Below are 19,414 nucleotides of genomic sequence, written 5' to 3' on the forward strand. Positions count from 1 at the left end.
CCCTGTGAGGGGTGGTAAATAGACTGACACAGTTGCTCAGCAGTGAACATTTGGACTTAGTGTGCAGAGAAAGTTAGCCAAGGGATGAACCTGCCATGAGAGCCTCCCTATCCATCACTAGCACTGTGGTGGTCTCACCTGGGACAGGCAGTAAAGCTCCTGGAAACTGAGCATGCCTTGAGGATATAAGATGTGCAGTTGGCCCTACCAACAGCTGTATTTTTCTCAGTCTGGATAGTACACCGTGAGTGTAATACAGGGAAAAGAGACTGAAGCATCCATTTATCACAGCAGCCAATCACAGCCGTGGGAGGAAAGCTGGGTCACAGCTGCTGCTGGAGTATTTTGCAGAGTAACAACTCTTCACACCGCTGATTGTTAAGTTTCCCAAAGTGTTGTGGTGTCTTCCCTTCCTTTCTCAAAATTGCTCTGCAGTATCGAAAGGCCATTCACTGGCAAAACGCTCAGGGAGTGTAATTCAGGTTGTTTTAGTTATGTGAATGGGGTTTTGAGCAGGTGGGGTTGAGGGAAACTCCTAGAAGTTAAACTTGGTCTCTGTTTTCTTTTTTCTTTTTCCCTCTCAGTCAGGCAGAATGGTCACCTCTACAGAGCCCAGCCCAGCTGGCTCCCACTGGGAATGCTGCCTTGGTCAATCCTTAGGTGACACAAATGAGCATAGGTTAGAGCTGATGGATGATAAACTGCCCAACCCTCAGAAAGAGGCATTGCCAGGTGTCTCCCCAAAAGAATAGCAGCCATTTGGGGGAAAAATGGTGTTGAAAACCAGGTTTTGATGATCAGAATTTTCTGAGGTGGTGAGCTTCATGTTAATTGCTGAAATTTGTTTTGTGAATCCCATTCTACATTAAATTGCTTTAAATTCATGTTTTTGGGGCAACAGAGCTGAAATGTCCCTATTCTGAGTGCAACACTTCCATTTCAGCCACAGGTGCTTTCTGGTGCCCCACTCCAAGAACCAGAAACCCTAGTTTACAATGCTACCTCACACCCCAGCTCTGCTCCGGTAGTCTCGACCCGCCAAGAAACGCCATATTTTGAAATCCCCTTTTTCTAAAGGCGGGCTGAGGTTTCCAGAGAAACCTCAGTAATTCAGCCCCCCTGGGGCGGGCGGAGGAGAGGCTCACGCTGCACCGCGAAACCGCAAGGCCCTGCCCCTGAGGCCTCCGCTGGGCAGTAGGGCGCCGAGTGGACGGGGAAGATAGCGGAGGGCGGGGAGGAAGCTAGTGGGCGGGAAGCCGCAGCTCCTCGCCCGTTTCGGTTTCTGTTTGAGTACTCGGGAGAGCCGCTGGGGCGAGCAGCGATGCGCCTGCCAGCCTCGCCCGGGTTGGGGGAGCTGCTGCTGCTGCTGGGCTCCTTGCTAGGTGAGTCGTTATCGAGGCACAGCGGGAGGCTTTTCCCTTGCCCTTCCCAGACCTTCACCCTCTCGTTCGCCTTCCCGCCGCGCTGCCACCCCGGCTGAGGTGCCTGGGGCGGCGGCCGGGTGCCGCTGGCGGAGCTGGGCGCCCTAAGACGGCGGCGGGTGGCCGGAGGTGTCGCCCCACCTCCCCACCCTGCGGGTCCCGGGACAGAGCTGAGCGGGGCGCGACCGTTAACGGCCGCGTGGTGTCCTGGCGGGGGGGGGGGGGGGGGGGGCTCGGCCGGGCGCGTGGCGGGCGGTTTGGCAGGTGCAGTTCAGGCCCCGAAGCTTGGGGGGTGGGCTTTGGGGGGTGCCGCGGTGCTGCAGTGCGCGCATCGGCGGTCGGAGGAAAACTGAGAGCAGATACGTGCTGCGGGAGCAGCTGCGGTGTTTGGCAGCGCTGCGGGGCGATCTTTGGTGCCATACATCGTTGTGGCGAAGGTGGTGTTGCCCTCCTGCTCCGAGCTGCATGCTTCATTTTCCAGCATTGTGTTGAAGGAAGTTATGCATCAAGTTGTGTGCCTAATCGTTTATTTTCTTTTCTGTCGTTCTTAATCGTAGGAAGCGATTGTCATCATTATTTTGGTTGATAAACTGCAATTCCTGCTTTCTAGTGTACGGCCCCAGTGGCCTGAGTTAGATTTTGTAACTGAAAAAAGACTGTTTTGTTTTCTAGATTATCTCTTTCTCAAGGAAAAATCACGGAAGTCCTCTGTGATTTTCTTTTTAGATAATTTTTTTCTTGTAGAAGTATATTACTAATATTAAATCTGATGAAATACTAAATGGGAGCCGAATGCCGCCGATATGCCTGAGGAGCAGAAAACTGGTGTAGGACTGTAAGCATGGTAACTATGCAATCAAAACTCACTCATTTTTGAAGTTAAAGACAGATATACAAAGTTTCTTGTTCCTTCATGACTTGTCAGACGTGGCTGCTGTTGCTAGATTGGCCAAGCAGCGTGGTTTGCTCTGTATACGTTTTCTTATCATTTCTCTAGACTAAGGGATTTCTCTGTGACTTTTTTGTTGCTTTGGGAGTTTCCTGGATGTGCCTAAAACAGGATGTGTTGCATCCTCTTTTTTAAAAAAAGACCAATCTGTTCTTGCTTTTCCTAATGGTTTAAAATGGCAGTTGCTGCTACAAAGCATTCAGAACAACCCCCTGAGATTTCCTGCCATAGCGTTCCAGAAGTCTTCAGCTTGCTTTGTTTAAATACCAGTTCTGTTCTGCAGCCTGTTCTTCAGCCAGCGCTGTAAGAGTGCATAGGACCAATGGAGAAGGACTCTGCATGCTTGTAGGAATCAGTCTGCCCACAGTCAGCTGTGGGATCTAAGCCTCAGCAACTAGTTCCTGATTTGTTTCATGAAGTTCTAAATGAATGTCAGTATTGCATGATTAATAGAGTATTTTCTTTGTGAAGGCATTTTGCTATCTTATGTAAAGTAAGTTGGCATGACACAGCTGCTCAGGACAACTGTGTCAATGTGCTGTAGAGTTACATAGCAAAAAGCCAAAGTTGCATTCAGCTTTGGGATCCTGGAGATTGTATATGAAAGAATAATAGTGACCATGGCCCAGATCCTGTAGTTTGTTGCAGGATCCCACAGAGAGATCTTTGCACCCTCCCCATACTCAGTGAATAAGTTGTTTTCTGTGATATCAGCAGGAGGATCGCAGCGCCACTCAAGCTGGCGGGGATGTTCAGCTGCACCGCAGATGGCAACAAAACTTCCTGTGACTTTAGCAGAGTATGGACTTCACCCCAAAAGCGCAGGGGATGAGGGAAGTAAGCCAGATGAATGAACAGTAGCATGTAGATGGATTCTGTATCTGTAGTGATACATTTTTGACAGATGGAAAACTTTTTCAGTGTTCCAAGCATCAACTTAGAAAAGCAGTAATACTGCTTAGAAATAATTCTCTTTTGTATTTTGCTGCATTCCTTAATGCTTAATTTCCCAATTAAACCTCTTTTACAAAAATTGAGTTAAAAGGGAGACATCCTGGTTCACGTAAGAGCAGAAGTTATCTTACACAGTGTTGATCATGGGTTACATTTCCTGACTTCCTCTAACTGACCCCCACAGAAAACAAACTTACCTTAAACGTTGGCTGTCTGTTTCTTCTACATTAAGCGGTTTGAGAGGTTTGGATCTTTTCAGTTTTATTTAAAAACTTCCTTCCTCTCTTTCGCCATGTACACAAACATATGTTCTTTTCTACATTTTCTTTGACTGTAGAAATACCAGGATTGCTCAGTATTTTTTCTTATGTCTTTCCATTTACTGAGAGATGTCATTGGAGCTGTATCATGAGCTCTTGGGACAAGTGGGTGGAAATCAGGGCTACTAACAAATGTTCTCTTCAGCTTGCTTTTAGAGTGTGTTAGCAATCTACTGAACTAAAAAGAAATGTTAAACACAGAGTTTTAAATACTCTGAATGGAAAAAATCTTTTCCAACTATCAGGTGTCTGCTTCATATATCTGATATTCTAGTCTTGTTACCTTCCTCATGAATCCTGAGTAAACAGAGGGAGTTCTGGATTTCTAGCAAGGGAAAAACAAATGCAAAAATCCCATACCCTCTGCTTAAAAGCTCTTAATAAATCATTGCCTCCAGAGTTGTGTCTATTATATCATAAAAAAAGAAATCTTTTGGGGCAGTTGGTAGTTAACATTACAAGCAGAACAAAGAGTGAAAAATCTTGCTAGAAGTTTCTTGGCTTAATATCATTAATGGTCTTAGTCATGAGAAACTCAAGATCATCTTTGGGTTACATGTACAGACTCCTTTGGTCCCATGAGTTCGCTGTGTGGTTAAGGGTGTTTGTCAAAAAACAGTGATTTGACCGTATGTGTGTGTGCGCGTGCTTTTTTTTTTTTTTTTTTTAAGTGGCCTTTCTATGAGTTTACAACCTCATGAGAGAGGTTTGAGAGTGTTCATGGTGGTGTGGCCATTTAGGTGATGTAGGGTTTGGAAGCGACATAGGTTATAGTTTATATGTTTAAGCTGGTGCTGCCACAGGAAGGAAAAAAAAAGCTCCCTCTCTTGTGCCATGTGTTTGTGCAGTTCTTCATGAACTGAACTGCAAAGATGATCTGGCCAAAAAGTAACTCAGTCAAAGGAAAAAAGTTATTATTTGGCCAGGTCATTTTCTCAGTCCTATTGATCGTATAGCTACACAAGGACTGTGCTAGTGCAGCATAGGGAGTGCCATGCAGATGTGGGGAGTAAGTGGCCAGAGGATGTGAAGGTGTTTTTTTTGTTTTTTGTCTTTTTTTTTTTTTTTTTTTAAGCAGTTAAGGGTAGGCTTAAATGCAAGTCAACTCTGTGTCCCTAAGCAAAGCACAGAGATCAAGCATAATCAGTGTTCTAACTCCGAGGGTAAATTTTCACAAGATACAGAGAACTTTTCTAATAGCTCACCTTTGCCAACAGTGGGGATGCCCAGTTCTCCCTCCTCTCTCCCTTTGCCTCGTGCTGCCATGTGTTGGCCTGGTCATTCACTGAATTTAGCTCAGTGCCTTAGTGGCAATGTAACTTGGCAAAAAAATGGAAAGGTGATGAATGGGACTGGCTCAGTCCAGTGAGCTTGGCAAAGGGGCAGGACCCTGAAACTGCAGAGAAAAGGAGGGGAAAAGCAGGTAGAGGGGGAGGGAGAGCAGGACCTCCCCTTCACTAGTTAGTGGGTTCAATTGTTTGTGTAACCACCCTGATACTTTTTAGAACAAGGGGTGTCACATTGCAGCCTTCCCCTATGTGGGACCTGCGGAAGGGCCTTGCTAATTATGTTCATGACCACAGAACTAGCTCAATCAGGTTGCCTCAAAGTACAGGCAGTAAGAGTCTATTAGATAGATCTTGCTGAAGCAGGAGTTAATTAGGGTCTCCTAACTTTGTACACTCAGGGTATGTCATGCTACAACTACAGAACATACAGGTATGTTTTTCTGTGCTCTTTTCCACTCGTGTCCCATAGAGTGCCTCTCACAGGAAAAAAAGGCTTGGGAACCACAGTTCTGCAGTGACCCCTCTTGTGTATGGTGAATTCCCTGGAGTACTGCTCTGTTATTGGACTTACATTTGGCTTCTGCAGGATAGATGAAGTTTCCCTGCTCTAGAACAACATATGAGAAAGACTTTCTTAAGACAGGGATCAGTCTTTCTTTAGCTCCTAGAGAAGGTCTTGTACATCCATAATCTTTTATTATAAAAAAGATTAAATCAATAATTAGAACTGTGACTGAATAATGTTTAATAAAGTCATAATGTTCCTTGGAGATAATTTCCGGGAACTGGGGCTCGTGAGGTAGAAGGACTGTACAAAGTTAAAAGCCTTGGGTTGTAAGGCTGTATTATTATCCTAGCCATAGGGATGATGGATTTGAGTTCAGGTTTGTGCTAGAATGGTAGTAAGAAGCAGCATGACAAACTGTGCGCTCTTTGTTTAGCAGAAGTGAAGCATTCTGCTTAATCCAGGGTGGTGGTTAGAACTGAGAGCAGTTGAAGTTTGCTAATAATGCTGTGTGTATCATAAATTTCCCCTTGCTGTTCTTAGGGTGCGGTGTTACCAAGTATGGGAGAGGTGTGAATACAAGTTTGACCAGTATGTTGACCACTGTACTGTGTTACTTAAAAGATGGGATATTATGCTGGTTAGAATATCAGTAAACTTGTTAAGCTGATTCTCTTGCTGTTGAATTTGGAGTGGCTGTGATGACACTGTACTCATACCCTGATCCTGGAGTGTGCGCAGACAGACTGTCCAGCTGTGGAATATTTTTATTGATATGTTTGTTTACTATTAAATGAATAAATTTATGTAGAAATAATCTGAAGTAAAACTTGAGCAAAATGAAGAACCCTGATCAGGAAGTTGCCTCAGAAATAAGAATCCACAAATCTATTCACATTCCTAGAGAGCAGAGTATCCTTTCCAACCTGGAAATATAGCCTAGTGGGTACTCCTAGCATTAAGTTTATTCAGACCTATTTCCTCAGAGTTGCATTTACATCTTGGGGGACAAGAGGCGAAGTGCACAGTACTGGGGCTCAGAGCATCTGTTTCAGGTCTTTGAAGAAACAGGCCTGAGCTGCAAAATTTTGGATCAGACAGGTTTTGTCCTTAACTCAGAAGTGAAGGCACTGGGGTTTCCCCTTGTCCTTTGATTACTCATCCAGTCAGTAATGGTAAATAGTAGGAAGTATGAGACTGGATGAATAATCAGAGGACAAGGGGAGTGGAAAAGGTGTGAGTGGGAAACGGGGTTGACAGAGCTGGAGATCTGTGGGATTCAGCAAATGGAAGAGAAATGTGACTACAGGGGAGAGGAGGGGGCTTTCCATACTGAAAAAAAAAATCCATCTGTGGAGCTAAACTCACAGAAGTTGTCAGAGATTCTCACCTCCCCCTCTATTCACAGACCTTAAACTGTGAACCAGAATAGCCCACCCAAGCTGGTGCCTGACTCTGGCACCTGTGTTTCTGAGGAGCTGAAGTTTTGGTCCTCTGTTCTCCTTACTCCTCAAGCTCTTTCCCCGGAAATGTCCAGAATTGCCTAGTCTTTGTCAGCACCAAGATTTTCTGCATCTTGCATGTGCCTATGCTCAGCAGGGATGCACAAAAAAGTCCCTCTGTGAGTCACATACTGAGGTTTCGTTAGCCCTACTGTAGGCTCCCTGGGTGTATGGTGGTGGGTGTGCTTTCTTCCTCCTTTCCAAGCTGTGCCAGTGTGCACAGAGAGCTGTAATGCAGCTGGGCCCAAGAGGGTCTGTGAGGGGGCTGTGTCTCTGTCTAGTGGTCGGGACACTAGTGGGAAGATTTTAGGCTCTCCTCCAGTTGGGAGAGCATTTTATCTGTTTACCATAGGAAGATGTCCTGAGCATATGGTTTGATCAGTGAGTTACTGAAGAAAAGAAAGGCAGCATCTCCTTCTCTGGCAGAGAATTTTGGAAAGCTGTGCTTCCATCCTGGGAAGGTTTAGAGCTGTGAATCCGGAGTGTGGAGAGGCAAGAGCCCTCAGTGAAGTGTGTAAACACAAGGAGTTGGACTTAAGACACAGCTCAGTCCTTATCATTTCCTGGTAGCCATTTTAGGTAGCCTGCTCTAGGGTGTGGGTGCAGGCATTGCTATCTGAACTTAGCCTGTATTTCTGATCAAAGGAGCAGTCTTATCCATGCCCTTCACCTGCTCACTAGTTTCTGCTCTGACCCATGCACCAGCACTGATGTTTCTGCAGTCCCACAGCAAGTCGAATCCAGGAATTCCAATCTTTCTGTTGCTTTTTTGGTCAAAGTTAACTTTCAGCCAGGTTGTTTCCCTGACTGTGCCCTCTGCTTGGCTGTGCTGTATCGTTGCCAATGATTCGGTAAGGGAGGTGGTGGGGAAAACACAAAAGCAAGGGAGAAGAAGGAGCAAGCAGACCACATGCACCTTTTTGGTGAGTGATGTCATTTTAAAATGACAGGGAAGGGCCCAAGCTTCTTGTGGATACTCCCTTTAGGACCTGCCTTTGTTGATGTGTAGAGCTCTGTAGTTGCAGGCAGCCCCATATTGTCCAGAGACAGCAACACACACCTCTGTGAACTTGATACAGGAAGCAAGCTACAAATTCTGCTGCAGGTATCATATGCAAGAGTTGCAGAACAGGAGTCCTCATCCAGTCCCTCCTTTACAAATCTGATCTGCTATTGCAATAGCCTGAGACACTAGGTACTGCTTATTATCTTCTGCATTCTTGCTGTGCCTGGCTGTAGATTTTTGCCTCTGATTTTATACCATGCATGTAAACGCTTTCTTACAGGAGGTTGGCATATGAGTTGTGTTTGTGGCCTCTGGGTGAGTAGGGGGACTGAGATGAATACTCTTATGGTCCTTCTGGACTGAACATTTATTTCAGGATTGTCTACAAGCTGGGGTTCTGGTCTTTAGGATGGAGTGTAAACTCTGCTGCTTACAGTAGATGAGGAATTCACAATTAAAAAAAAAACAAATAAAAAGGGATAGTTGGAAAGTTGCAAGAGATAAAATAAAAATCACCTTTTTAAAAAGCCCAACTCCAGAGGCAGGCAGTTCCTTGCCATAAGCTAATCAGTAAGGATTTTGCCACCCAGCTTCAGCAGATGGGATGTTAACGTCTTAATGATGATAATATGGGAGCCTAATTGACGCTTATATAAACCTAATATATGCATTTCAAACAGCTACTTGATACCAAAAAGATTATAGTTATGGCATTAAAAAAGGGAGTTAGTTATTCCTGAAAATTGATGTAAGCTAATCCTTACATCAGTTCCAAGAAAAATGTTCAGGTAAATATTACAGCTCAGATACAGCACATTGGGTTGTATGAGTGCCATATGTTACAATGGGAGGGAAGGACTTTGTCTTGTCTTGAAAAGACTGCAATCTAACTAGCGCATCCAGAGAAATGATTCAGTTAGCATGGTGTTCCAGGTTATGTGCTAATGCACATAGCTGAGCTCTCATCAAACATGAGATAATCTGAAAAATTTTAGTTTTCATGTATTGCAAACCAGGCTAAAACTCATGGCCTTCTGTTTGCTGCAGGACAAATCCATACACCGGTGCAGTCACCATGGCTCAGCTGATGATTGACTGTGGCTCTGAGTTCTGCGTAGGACAAGTAGGCTGTGAGGCAAAGCTATCTGGCAGCTGGAGGAGCAGAATATAAGAAGATGTAGGCAGAATTAGTTTGTGGGGTTGTAGAAGAGTTTTGCCTTGCACAAAGTCAGTTTCTCTTCTTTATAAATAACACCGTTGTTATGCAGTTTGTTTTGAGGAATGGAACACAAAGATGTGGTATGAGAAGGAATTTGAAACGGGTAGAAGTCTGCTGGTTTCTGTAGAGGCTACTGGAGGCACTGCATTGTAGGATACAATAAGGAGAGAGGAAGAAAGGAGAGAAGCACCGTTCTTATTTTGAGCCTTACAAACTGGGAACACAAGAGAGAGCATTTGGCTGTTCTTTGTCCTGGTTTGCCCACAGTAGAGAACTTAATTGGAGTGGTGCGGGAAATCCGTTCCCTTGTAAAATCAAGTAGAAAAGAGGAGGAAGGTTTCTTTGAAAATTTAGAAAATATTTGATGCCATATCCTTTCTTTAGAAGCTCAAAAAGCTGTTGTGGAGACCTTACAGAACATTTCTGTATGACATGTAATTCTTTGTAAAAAGGAAGCTGACAGGAGTGAGTGGGAAGTTTCTTTACATTTTCACTAGAGCAGTGAAGCAGGGAAGTAAGGGTGTCTGATGACTGGTTTTGGACAGGAGGGGGTTTTTGGACAGGATTATCCCCTGAAGGGATAATCTCTCCACTGGAGAGAAGCTCTCCTGGGAGCTTCACATGTCCCTGTGTGCAGGAACCCTTCAGCTCCTTGCTTCAGGGCCTTTGTTTCACCAGTTGGAAAGAAGAGAGCGCGCTGAAGAGAGCAGTACTCCATGTGCAAATGCTGTGCAGAGGGAATGTGTTATCTTTCCTTTCAGCTCTGTCTTCCACCAGTCCCATTTCTGGGCTTGAAGGAGAAACAATGTTACCCTCATAACCCCAATGGGCTCTTACAACTAACTGAAAGACAGCAAAGACATTGATGGTTTGCATGCATCTACACCTAGGCTTACCAAGTTACTAGGATTTGGCTGAGCTGTGGTGGCTGTCCTTGCTCGTGTTTTCAGCTCTCAGCAAGTGGCTGCTTTCCTCCCAGGAGGGAGGCACGTTATCTTGCTCTTGCCAATAGCTTGATGTGCAGATGGCTGCTGTGGCTTGGCTTACTCATGCTGGCATGCTAAGCCACACCCCAGCTTGTGCCTGTGAGCCAAAGTTACTGAGAAGCAGAATTTCCCAGTGGTTAGAGCAGGGGTTTCTGTTCCACACTAGGAATGCTGTAGATCTCTGCGCAGTTGGAGATGACTTCTTCAGGGAAATGTGCTCATAGAAATTGTCATTATGAAACAAAAATCCCTGATAAGACTCCAAGCTTCCGCAGATCTAAATAGCATCCTGCCTTCTGGTGGTCCCCAAAAATGAACAATGGAGTCCTGGGTTCTCTTCTGGGCATTGATGATTGACATGAATGGATAGTGATACTCATTTTGGATCAGCAGAAACAAGTGAGATGTTTATGTGAAAGGGATAGAGGATAAAGAAAGGCAGGTTGTGTTGAAATGATTTGAGAGCGATAGCTGAGCCCTGTTTACTTATCCAGTCCCTGTGCTTGGAAAAGGCCACAGCATAAGTGCAGAGAAGGATGACTAGAAACTGCAGCAGAACGAGAAAGATACATTCATGCATAAATTATAAACAAACTGGATAGTCCATGAGAAGCAAGGCACAGAGAAGACCTATGTGTGCAGTTCTCTACACAAGCACACAGAAATGATGTCTGCTGTTTCTCGTTTCTTGCCCTCTACATCCTGCCTGAGAAAGTCTTTGTTTCTGTGGTGTGACACTAGGCAGAAGAGCAGGACATGTGGTATGTTGGTGAGCATTGTCTTTTGCTGATTGGGAAGCTCATGGAGCTTTGGGACTGGCCTGGCTGGCCTGCCAGTTGCTTTCATATGGAAAGACAGGATGTGGGGTATGATCAGCCATGGTTTGTTTTCTGGACTTCTACAGTAACGGGAAGTGAATTGTTGTTTTGATGTGATAAAGCTGTTGTATCTTCACTGATTTATGAATGGAAGCGAGTTCTTATACCATGATGACATGAGAAGCAAGGGAAGCACAGAATAAGGATCAGTAGGTTCTTGAGTTGATGCTATTTAAGAATCAAAACAAAACAAAAAAGGAAGTAGCTGTCACTTGAGAACAGCTGGCTTATGGAAATTGAGATTAGGCTTCTAAAATATTTCTCTTTCACCATCCATGATCACTGTTTAAGGGGAGTTTTCCATGATGCATACTAGGAATCTCCCCTTAGTGATTTTAAAGCCACTTGGAGCCATTTAGGAGCAGGAGATCTTAGCTGAAGACTGAAGCAGGGAGATAGAGGCAGCATCCTTTCAAAAGGGTCCCTGCCTTCCCTGTGTCCGATTCTACTGTATCCAGAGTATACTGTTGGTTTTTTTTAAGGTTAGTTCAAATTTAAACTATCAAAATCTGTAAGACCTGTTTTCTTGCTTTTTTGTTTTTTGTTGTTTGTTTTCTTCCCTCCGGTAAAGTATTATTGTTTTCAGAACCAATAGTCAGCAGTTAAGATTCTGGACAGCTCCCGTTTTATGCTTGCAGCTCTGGTTGACTCTCATAGGTTGGATGCTATTTCACATATGTTGGCTATGAAATAAACCAGCTTTTGTGGTGACATAATGCAGAATGGAGAAAACATTTTGTCCCAAAGGCTTGGCCATTTCTGAGAATGAATTTGTGAAAAATGCATTGTTTTTCCATGTTAAAAATACCTTAACTAACATTTCTAAAGGAAATCTGTAGTATCCCCATGATTTCAGAGCAAGCACTTTGAACTGGATAGTAATTTTGTGTCAGAATTGTGCCTTTTAGTAACTCTGAATATTCAGTCAAATTACAAGATGTTGAAAAATTGCTCAGCAGGAATTTCAACCTGTGCATTTTCCAACCAGATGCTGAGATAGATTTTTTGCTAGTGACATTAATTTTTCCTTTTGTCTTTTTGACCAGGCCATGTGCAGGAGCAGATGGCCTAATTCAGATGAAGAGAGGGAAAGTGTTCACTGTAAGATAGGGGAGAAGATCAGGACAATGATTTTAGCTGGGTTCACAGAGACCTGGATGTAGAAACGGGACCATTTTGTAATGCCTGTTACATGCTTGTGTAGACAGGCTGGGTTTGCATACTTCTTGGCTGACATGTGCTTGACATTGCAACATCCATGATGTGCTTTTAACCTAACTTTAAATGTACCTGATACTGCATACAGCATTGGTCAAACAATAATTTAGAAAACAATCAGTAAAATAACTTTTTTTTCTTCCCCCCTCTGTAGTACACATCCGCTGTGATGAGGTGTTTGGCATCTTGGGAGAAAATTTTATTTTTCCGGTGAAAATAGACAAAAAGCTAATGGAAATTACTTGGAAGAAAAACAAAGATAAAATTGCTGAATGGGAAGAACAAAGCCAAACAGTGTATTTTACTTCGCTCCGGAATAGAGGATTACTTAACAAGGAGACTGGCAGCTTGACCATATTTAATTTAGAGAAGAATGATGCTGGCACCTACACGTTAGAGTATCTTCCCATTGATGAAAAAAATGCTGTCTTAACCTTTATGCTTACTGTGTTAGGTAAGTAGTGGATGAACTGTGTAAAGAATCTGCACAACTTTTTTCTCTTTAAGAAGACAAGAAAGAGAACTGTTTATTTGTCAGGGGAGCAGTAGAGGGAAGACTCTGTTATTTGGCTCAGCTGTTACTTTCACTTCAGAAACCTTCCAAGGATGCCATCTAATTTGTATGCCTGTCATTACTCACCTTGGCATGGCTTTTAGAGTGTGTCTAGATGGCACAGTGCGGTTCCAGACAGAGGTAACCAAACAAGCTGACTCAGTTACCTCAGGCAGTGTGTCTCTATTGTTAAAGGTGCTCCTGCAGGCCTGTTATATGTGCTGGAGTATCTGTACAACATGGCATTATCCTGTGCAGATCTGTGCAGCTCCACTGATCATCTTTGGGAAATATATGTGGCCAACACGTGTATTAGTGCTGCTGAAAATCAACCATGAAGTGTCTCAAACTAGGCATGGAAGAACCACAAGAGAGACCACTTCTAGAAATGTAGTGCTTTTATCCATGTCTTATGCTGAAGTTACATAAGGTATGCTTGAGTATCTCTCTCTCTGTGACATGCACACCCCTACCTTACACTTCTGTCTATGCACTCTCCTGCTGCTTATGTTGCCCTGATCACATGCTAAAATGCAAGGCTGTATATAACCAAACTAATACAGAATGTTTTCTCTCCTTTCAGATCCCCCTTCTGAACCTACAATAAGTTGCAACATCAGTGGTGACAACCTTATGTTAACATGTGCAGCAGATTTCAAGAAACCTCTGACTTATAGTTGGAAGTTCAGTAGCATGACAGACTATGAGCAGCAGCAAGATGTTGTCATCCTTAGAAAGAAAGCTGATGCTTCAGAGAAAGCAACATGTTTCATTAAAGTCTCTCAAACAGAAAAGAGCTCTGAATTCTCTTTGGCTGAATGCTTTCCAGGTAATAAAGATAATGGGTCAGGTGATATACGCAGGTCTGAGAGGCTGGTTTGAGAAGCAGAATGGCTTTTGACTGCAAGGTTTCTGCTCACTTCTCAGGAAGTTGAATTTAAAAATAAAAAACATCAGAAGTCTTTTGTTTGATAAAAATATGTTTAAGGTTGGTGAAAGGTACTATATTGACAGTTTGAACTCTCTGGAAAGACCCTTTTGCAGGGGTCTCAACAAAATAAGCCTGTCAGCTCTGACTTTAAATGAGTGATAAAGAGGGAGAGGCCGAGAGAGAGGGGGAACGTGTTTTGTGCACTTAGTGGATCTCTCTTCTGAATCTTCTGGCCTTCACATAATGTAATTAATGCTAGTGACCGTGGCGCTCTTTTTACTGCTTTCCATGAACTGGAATGAAACTACCCAGTCATTTCAAGTGAGTCATCAAACAGCCATCAGATAAAGTCACTTCTTCTCTGGTATGTGTATGAATTGATGCTTTAGAGCATGCTTCTTTTTCTCCTTCAGAGTTGGATAGAGAAAGGAGAATTTTCCTGCTGTTGGTTATTACTTTAGGCCAACCTCAACTCAGCTTGAAGTGAATCTGAGGCTTGCATTTTTTACATAGCTCCAAACAGGTGTTCTGATCCTATCTGGTTTGTGGGGTGTATAAGGCAGTCACTAAATGACAGAATTTTCCACTTCTGTGCGAAAGCAATTTTCATGGGTTTTCAATATAGAATTCTTCCTTCTTCACCAGAAGCATGTGCTAGAGACCAATTAGAAATGAGAGATTTGTTGAACTGTCAGTTAGCTGAGATCTGGTTTAGCCCTTCCTAGGCTCCCCAAAATGGAAACCCCATTGCCTTTTAAGAAGTAACGTGTCTTCATTGAACTTAGTCACCATATGACTTTCCTGCAGTTGGCCTAAGGTTGCACTAATGACTTACTCTGGTGCTTACATTTCTTGAGGTTACTTTAAAAAAAACCCCAAAACCAAAGAAAGACACAACTTCACTAGAAATATAACTCTGTGCATGTTGTGTAGATTTGGCTATCACATGAAAATGCTGCTTCTTAGCTAATCAATTATTATTTTACTTTTTAAAGGGGACAGATATCACAGAAGGAGAGATGGTCTTTTTGCGGCTTTTGGCTTGGTAATTGTAGCTGTGGTAATAGTATTCTTGTACAAAAAAGGTATGTATGGCACTTCCTGAGATCAACATGCTTTGATATTATGCTAGTCTGAGGTTCTGTAGAATGAATGAAAATGCCTGGACGTGGGATGTATTGTAATTAAATTACTAGAAACCAGTACAACTTACATTCAGATTCTGGGCTCTGTGAACTGGGAAACACTGAAGTGCATATTTACAAGTTTCTCCCTCAGACTGGGTGTTTTGTTTACTGTGTGTTTCTGCTTACCAAGTAAGTGTATCGTGAAGCTGCCCTGAAGATCAGATTTACTGTTGGAACAGACTCTTATTAGAGCGTGTTGAATACCTTGAACTGAGTGCAATCTGGCAGTTTAGTGTGCTCCTCTGATAGATGGGGACTGCTATGCCTCCTGCCAGCTTATATTGTCATCGTTCTGGAGTTCTGGTTTTGTTTCCTGATCCATCCCTACACTGAATTTGAGTATCTTTTATTTAAAGAACGGAAGATTTTTTTTTCCTTATGTCAGATCAGGATTTCCCTTGTTGCTTGCAGCCAGTGCCTCGTGTCCTTTTGCTGTGCGCCTCTGAGAGGAGTCATCTTCGTCGTCTCTATAAGTTAACTGAAGATTGCAATTAGAGGTCCCCTTAGCCTTCTTTTTTCCAGGCTAAACAAACAGTTCTCTCAGCCTCTCCTTGTACAGCTCCTGCCCCTAACCATCTTGCTGAACCTTTGATGGACTTCCTTCAGTATGTCAATGTTTTTCATGTACTGGGGAGCCCAAAACTAGACACAGTACTCTAGATGTGGTCTCACAAATGCTGAACAGAAGGGAAGAATAATTTCTGTTGATGTGCTGGCTACGCTCTTGCTAAGACAGCCCGGTATACAGTTGACATTCTCTGCTATGAGGGCACATTGCTATCCAGTGTTTAAATCGTCACCCACAAGGACTCCCAGATCCTTTGCAAATGAGCTGCTTTCTAGCCAGTCAGTGCTCAGCCTAACCTAGACAGGGTTATTTCAACAGGTGCAAGACTTTACATCTGCCTTTGTTGAACGTCATGTGTTTTCTACTAGCCCATTCTTCCAGGTTGTTGAAGTCCCTCTGAATGGCAACCATGTCCTCCAGCATGTCCCCTACCCACCCTAGCTGTTGTCATCTGCAGACTGGCTGAGGGTGCCTTCTATGCCCTTGTCCAGGTTGTTGATGTTAAGCAGTATTGTGCCTAGTATCAACCCGTGAGGAATGTAACTCATAATTGGCCATGAGTTTGAAACAGCCCAACTGTTTCCTTTAAAACAGTAAAGACTTGACCGTGCTGCTCCTGAACACGATAGGAAATACATTTGTTATACATCAGTAGGGTAAGTACTGCATGAGTAGTACTGCAGTCAAACAGAAGATGTGATTTGCTGATGCAAGTAAAAGACTGCGCATCATGAACTCCTGAGCTCTGCTTTAGATTTGCTTAGATGTGTTCTGATGTGTTGTTGTTGCAGGAGGCCCCTTCCATTGAGATCCTATGCTGATTTAATATTTTTGAAGTATATTTGTCATTTGTAAACATTAATAATTTGACTACATAGTTGACAGATCACTTGTTGCTTGGAAGCTTTTGGCATTAACTACTCAAAAATAATGAAAATTCTTTTTTTAAAAAAATACATAGTGTGGCTAGATCCTGGCTTAGATTTAGGGTTGTTTTAAGTCATAAAAAATTAAATGTGTCCTTGGTTTTCTGAGGACTCATCTGGACCTACATTCTGAGCAATCACTTGTGAATTTGCATACGTCAAATGGAGTGCTTGGGGATAGAAATGATCAAAATGAGATTTGAACCAAGGCAAGTTTTGACTATAGTAAGTCTTTGTCCTCATTTTGCCTTCAGAAAAAAATAGATATAGTAATACTTTCCTTCCAGAGAGAAAATCAGGAAGGATTCATAAATAAATGTTAAAGGAAGCACTTGGAAGATTTTGATCAATACCACTTGGATTTGGGAGCTTATAAGGACAAGTGTGACTTTGGGCTGTTTGAATGTGGAGTGTGGCAATAAGGGATTCCAGGGGCATAGCCTTATTGTTAGAAGATATTTAATGTAATGTATGGCTTATTCACTGCTTTCCTCATCTCCTTATGTCAAGAGAATTTTGGCATTTCTTGGAGAACTAGGCACTTTGGGTCTCATTTGATAATGCAGGTCATTAAAGACAGTTGTAAAGTGGGCTTCTGGTCAGAGCCAGTGTGTCTCTGCCAGAGCCAGAGAGATTATAATGAACTTAGCTGGATTTTTAGACTTTGTAAGATGGAACATTGTTCAGAATAGATATCAGAATTATTCCCTCTTCGTTAGTAGTGAGGTTCTCCAGCTTCCATTTTCTTTGCATCCTAGGCTTATGCCCTCTTGGCATTTATGCCATATATCTCAGACACCGCATAGGATTAGAAGCTAAAATGTCCTGTTTGGTCCTGAGGCCAATTACATTGCAGAGAAGTTCTCAGCTAGCACACTGTAAATGGAATGGAGGTAGAGATTTCTTTCTCTATATGATAACATCTGCCTGGTATAAAGATGGTTAATAGTAAGGAATACCAAAGTCCTAATAAGCTGCTCTTAGAGGTTATGAAGTATATGCTCTAACAGTTCAAATGGATTGGATCATTGGCTTTCAAGGTGACACAATCATATTTGGGGAAAAAAAAGCTATTTCCTATGTGTTGCAGTTTCCCATGTTGGAATTCAGGGCAGAGATTCCCTGCATGATGGGGGTACTGTGAGAGTAGATCTGTAAATCCTCAGGATACACTTTCATGTTGTAATGAGAGCTGGTGAACAGGTCAGAAGAGCCCTTCATTCACATCTCTTCCTATAAACAGTCGTGACAGCTGGGATCAGGTGTTTACAGCTCTGTAGATTATTCCTGGACAGTGAAGAGGGGGAAATCTGTCCATACTGGCAGTTGTTGCTCTGGCTTTTGTGGGTCCTTGACTTAGTCATACTTTTTGGGAAAATGAAAGAATCATCTTTCTTGAGTTACGTCTTTGAGGTTATGGTGAGTGAATGGGAACTTCCTTGGCTATGGTGGGGTTCATGGCTTTTCTTTGCCCCACTATTGTATTTCACTGGTCTCTTTCCCCCAAGTCATCTATTCCATTGCACTTCCTCAGTGAATATTCTTTATTTGTGGTGGGGGTGGAAGCTGTCAGCTAGTTTACAAAAGCACAGGATTTTATTACTCAGTGCTTTATCTGTTTTTTTTTTGTTGTCATTGTTTTGGTGCAGTTAGACATCGATCTAAAACAGGAAGACCTAAGAGCAGTCTTCAGAAGCATAGTTCAGGTAAGAGCTGGAGTGTTGTGAATGTGTAGAATTCAGACTGTTGCATTAATTTGGTTGTAGGCTTGTAATTTTCTCTGTAGCAGTACAGTCTTTCATTGGAGAGGTAAAGGAGCATGTTTTATTTTGGGCCTTGGTTATTTTACAGAGTACAGATATATATTTTTTTTCCAGGTCATTAATACATATGTCAAAATTTTATTTCTTATAGGAGAAGAGGAGCCAATTTTAAATACAAGGAGTCAAGAACAGTCCAACTCAGGTATGAGATGAGAAACGTGTATCGGGTCATTGTCTCTAACTGTCTACCAATACTTCTGGTGATATTTCTTGGGTTTAGTGGCTCTCTCTGTCTTTAACATCTGCTGTTGGTTGGAACAAGGAGTCTAATCTGCTCTTCCCTTTTTTGCAGTGTGTAGGTGTTCTAAATTAATCTTCAGCATGAGAAGACTCAGCCTTAAAATCTCAAATGAGGTGCTATAGTGGAGAATCGTGGGAACCTGCACTTTGTGTATGCATTAGTGGGAGTGGGGAATTTTCAACAGTGAATGGCCTGAGAGGAGCCTGGTCAGCAGCTCTCTTTGGGGTGAATTCTTTTCTGACAGTGGAGAACAGTAGCTGGTCTTGAGATGAGGGCTGGAAAAATTGGGGAACTTGTTCTTTACTTGTTGGTTAGGGGCTTGTTTCTGTGCTGAAATATGAGGTTAATATTTCTTCCATTTCTTTTAATCTTACCAGCCTCTCCCATTCATATAAACTACTTCTTTCAGGAATTTGGTTTAACATTTTTTGAAACACAGTATTCGTATGAAGTACTTAGGACTGGGCATGAAAGTACTATATTAGGAATAAGCAATGTCCCTCATGGAAATTTCTTGATGGCTGGTCTTGGAAGATGGTCAGCCAGCCTGTTTATCTCTGCATTGAATTTGACTTAGAATGCTGATGTTTCCAGTGAGTGGGGGTTGTTACTGTGCGTGTAGCAATAGATCTAATGATGACTGTCAAAAGTATTACCACATCAGACCAGCAGGAGTTCACTATTAGTTTATCTTAGTTATGTCTTGAAACACCATCCAAGGAGCAGTGAGGACAGGCACACTGTTAGTCTGGTGTGCAGAATTGCCTGGTCTTTGCTTTTTTTGTACTGAAGGAAAAACTGATGCATGCTTACCCCCAGTGTGCAAGTTGCACTTGTCTCCTTTTCAGTTTCTGCCCCCTTCCAGTTGTTTTGGAAAAAATCTGTTCGCAGCACCTTTTGATGCATTTTCACTCTATTTTGCGGGCACCATAAATTCC

General features: G+C 42.9%; 1 protein-coding gene across 3 annotated transcripts in view; it reads left to right on the forward strand.

Moving 5' to 3' along the window:
* Window positions 1–1,223: 1,223 nt before the first annotated feature.
* Window positions 1,224–19,414, forward strand: part of CD58 (CD58 molecule) — a 50,317-nt gene continuing 32,126 nt past the window's right edge. The window contains exons 1-6 of one of the 3 annotated variants that reach the window (XM_064519940.1): window positions 1,234–1,382; window positions 12,402–12,701; window positions 13,384–13,629; window positions 14,727–14,816; window positions 18,062–18,118; window positions 18,327–18,377. In XM_064519940.1, coding sequence (XP_064376010.1) covers window positions 1,322–1,382; window positions 12,402–12,701; window positions 13,384–13,629; window positions 14,727–14,816; window positions 18,062–18,118; window positions 18,327–18,377 — 805 coding nt within the window. In that variant the 5' untranslated portion in view covers window positions 1,234–1,321. Of the gene's footprint in view, window positions 1,383–12,401; window positions 12,702–13,098; window positions 13,231–13,383; window positions 13,630–14,726; window positions 14,817–18,061; window positions 18,119–18,326; window positions 18,378–19,414 lie in introns of those variants that run through there. The other 2 variants (XM_064519934.1, XM_064519935.1) reach the window with 2 other exon arrangements.

The sequence above is a fragment of the Dromaius novaehollandiae genome, chromosome 1, assembly GCF_036370855.1.
Source record: "Dromaius novaehollandiae isolate bDroNov1 chromosome 1, bDroNov1.hap1, whole genome shotgun sequence".
NCBI classification, from domain to species: domain Eukaryota; kingdom Metazoa; phylum Chordata; class Aves; order Casuariiformes; family Dromaiidae; genus Dromaius; species Dromaius novaehollandiae.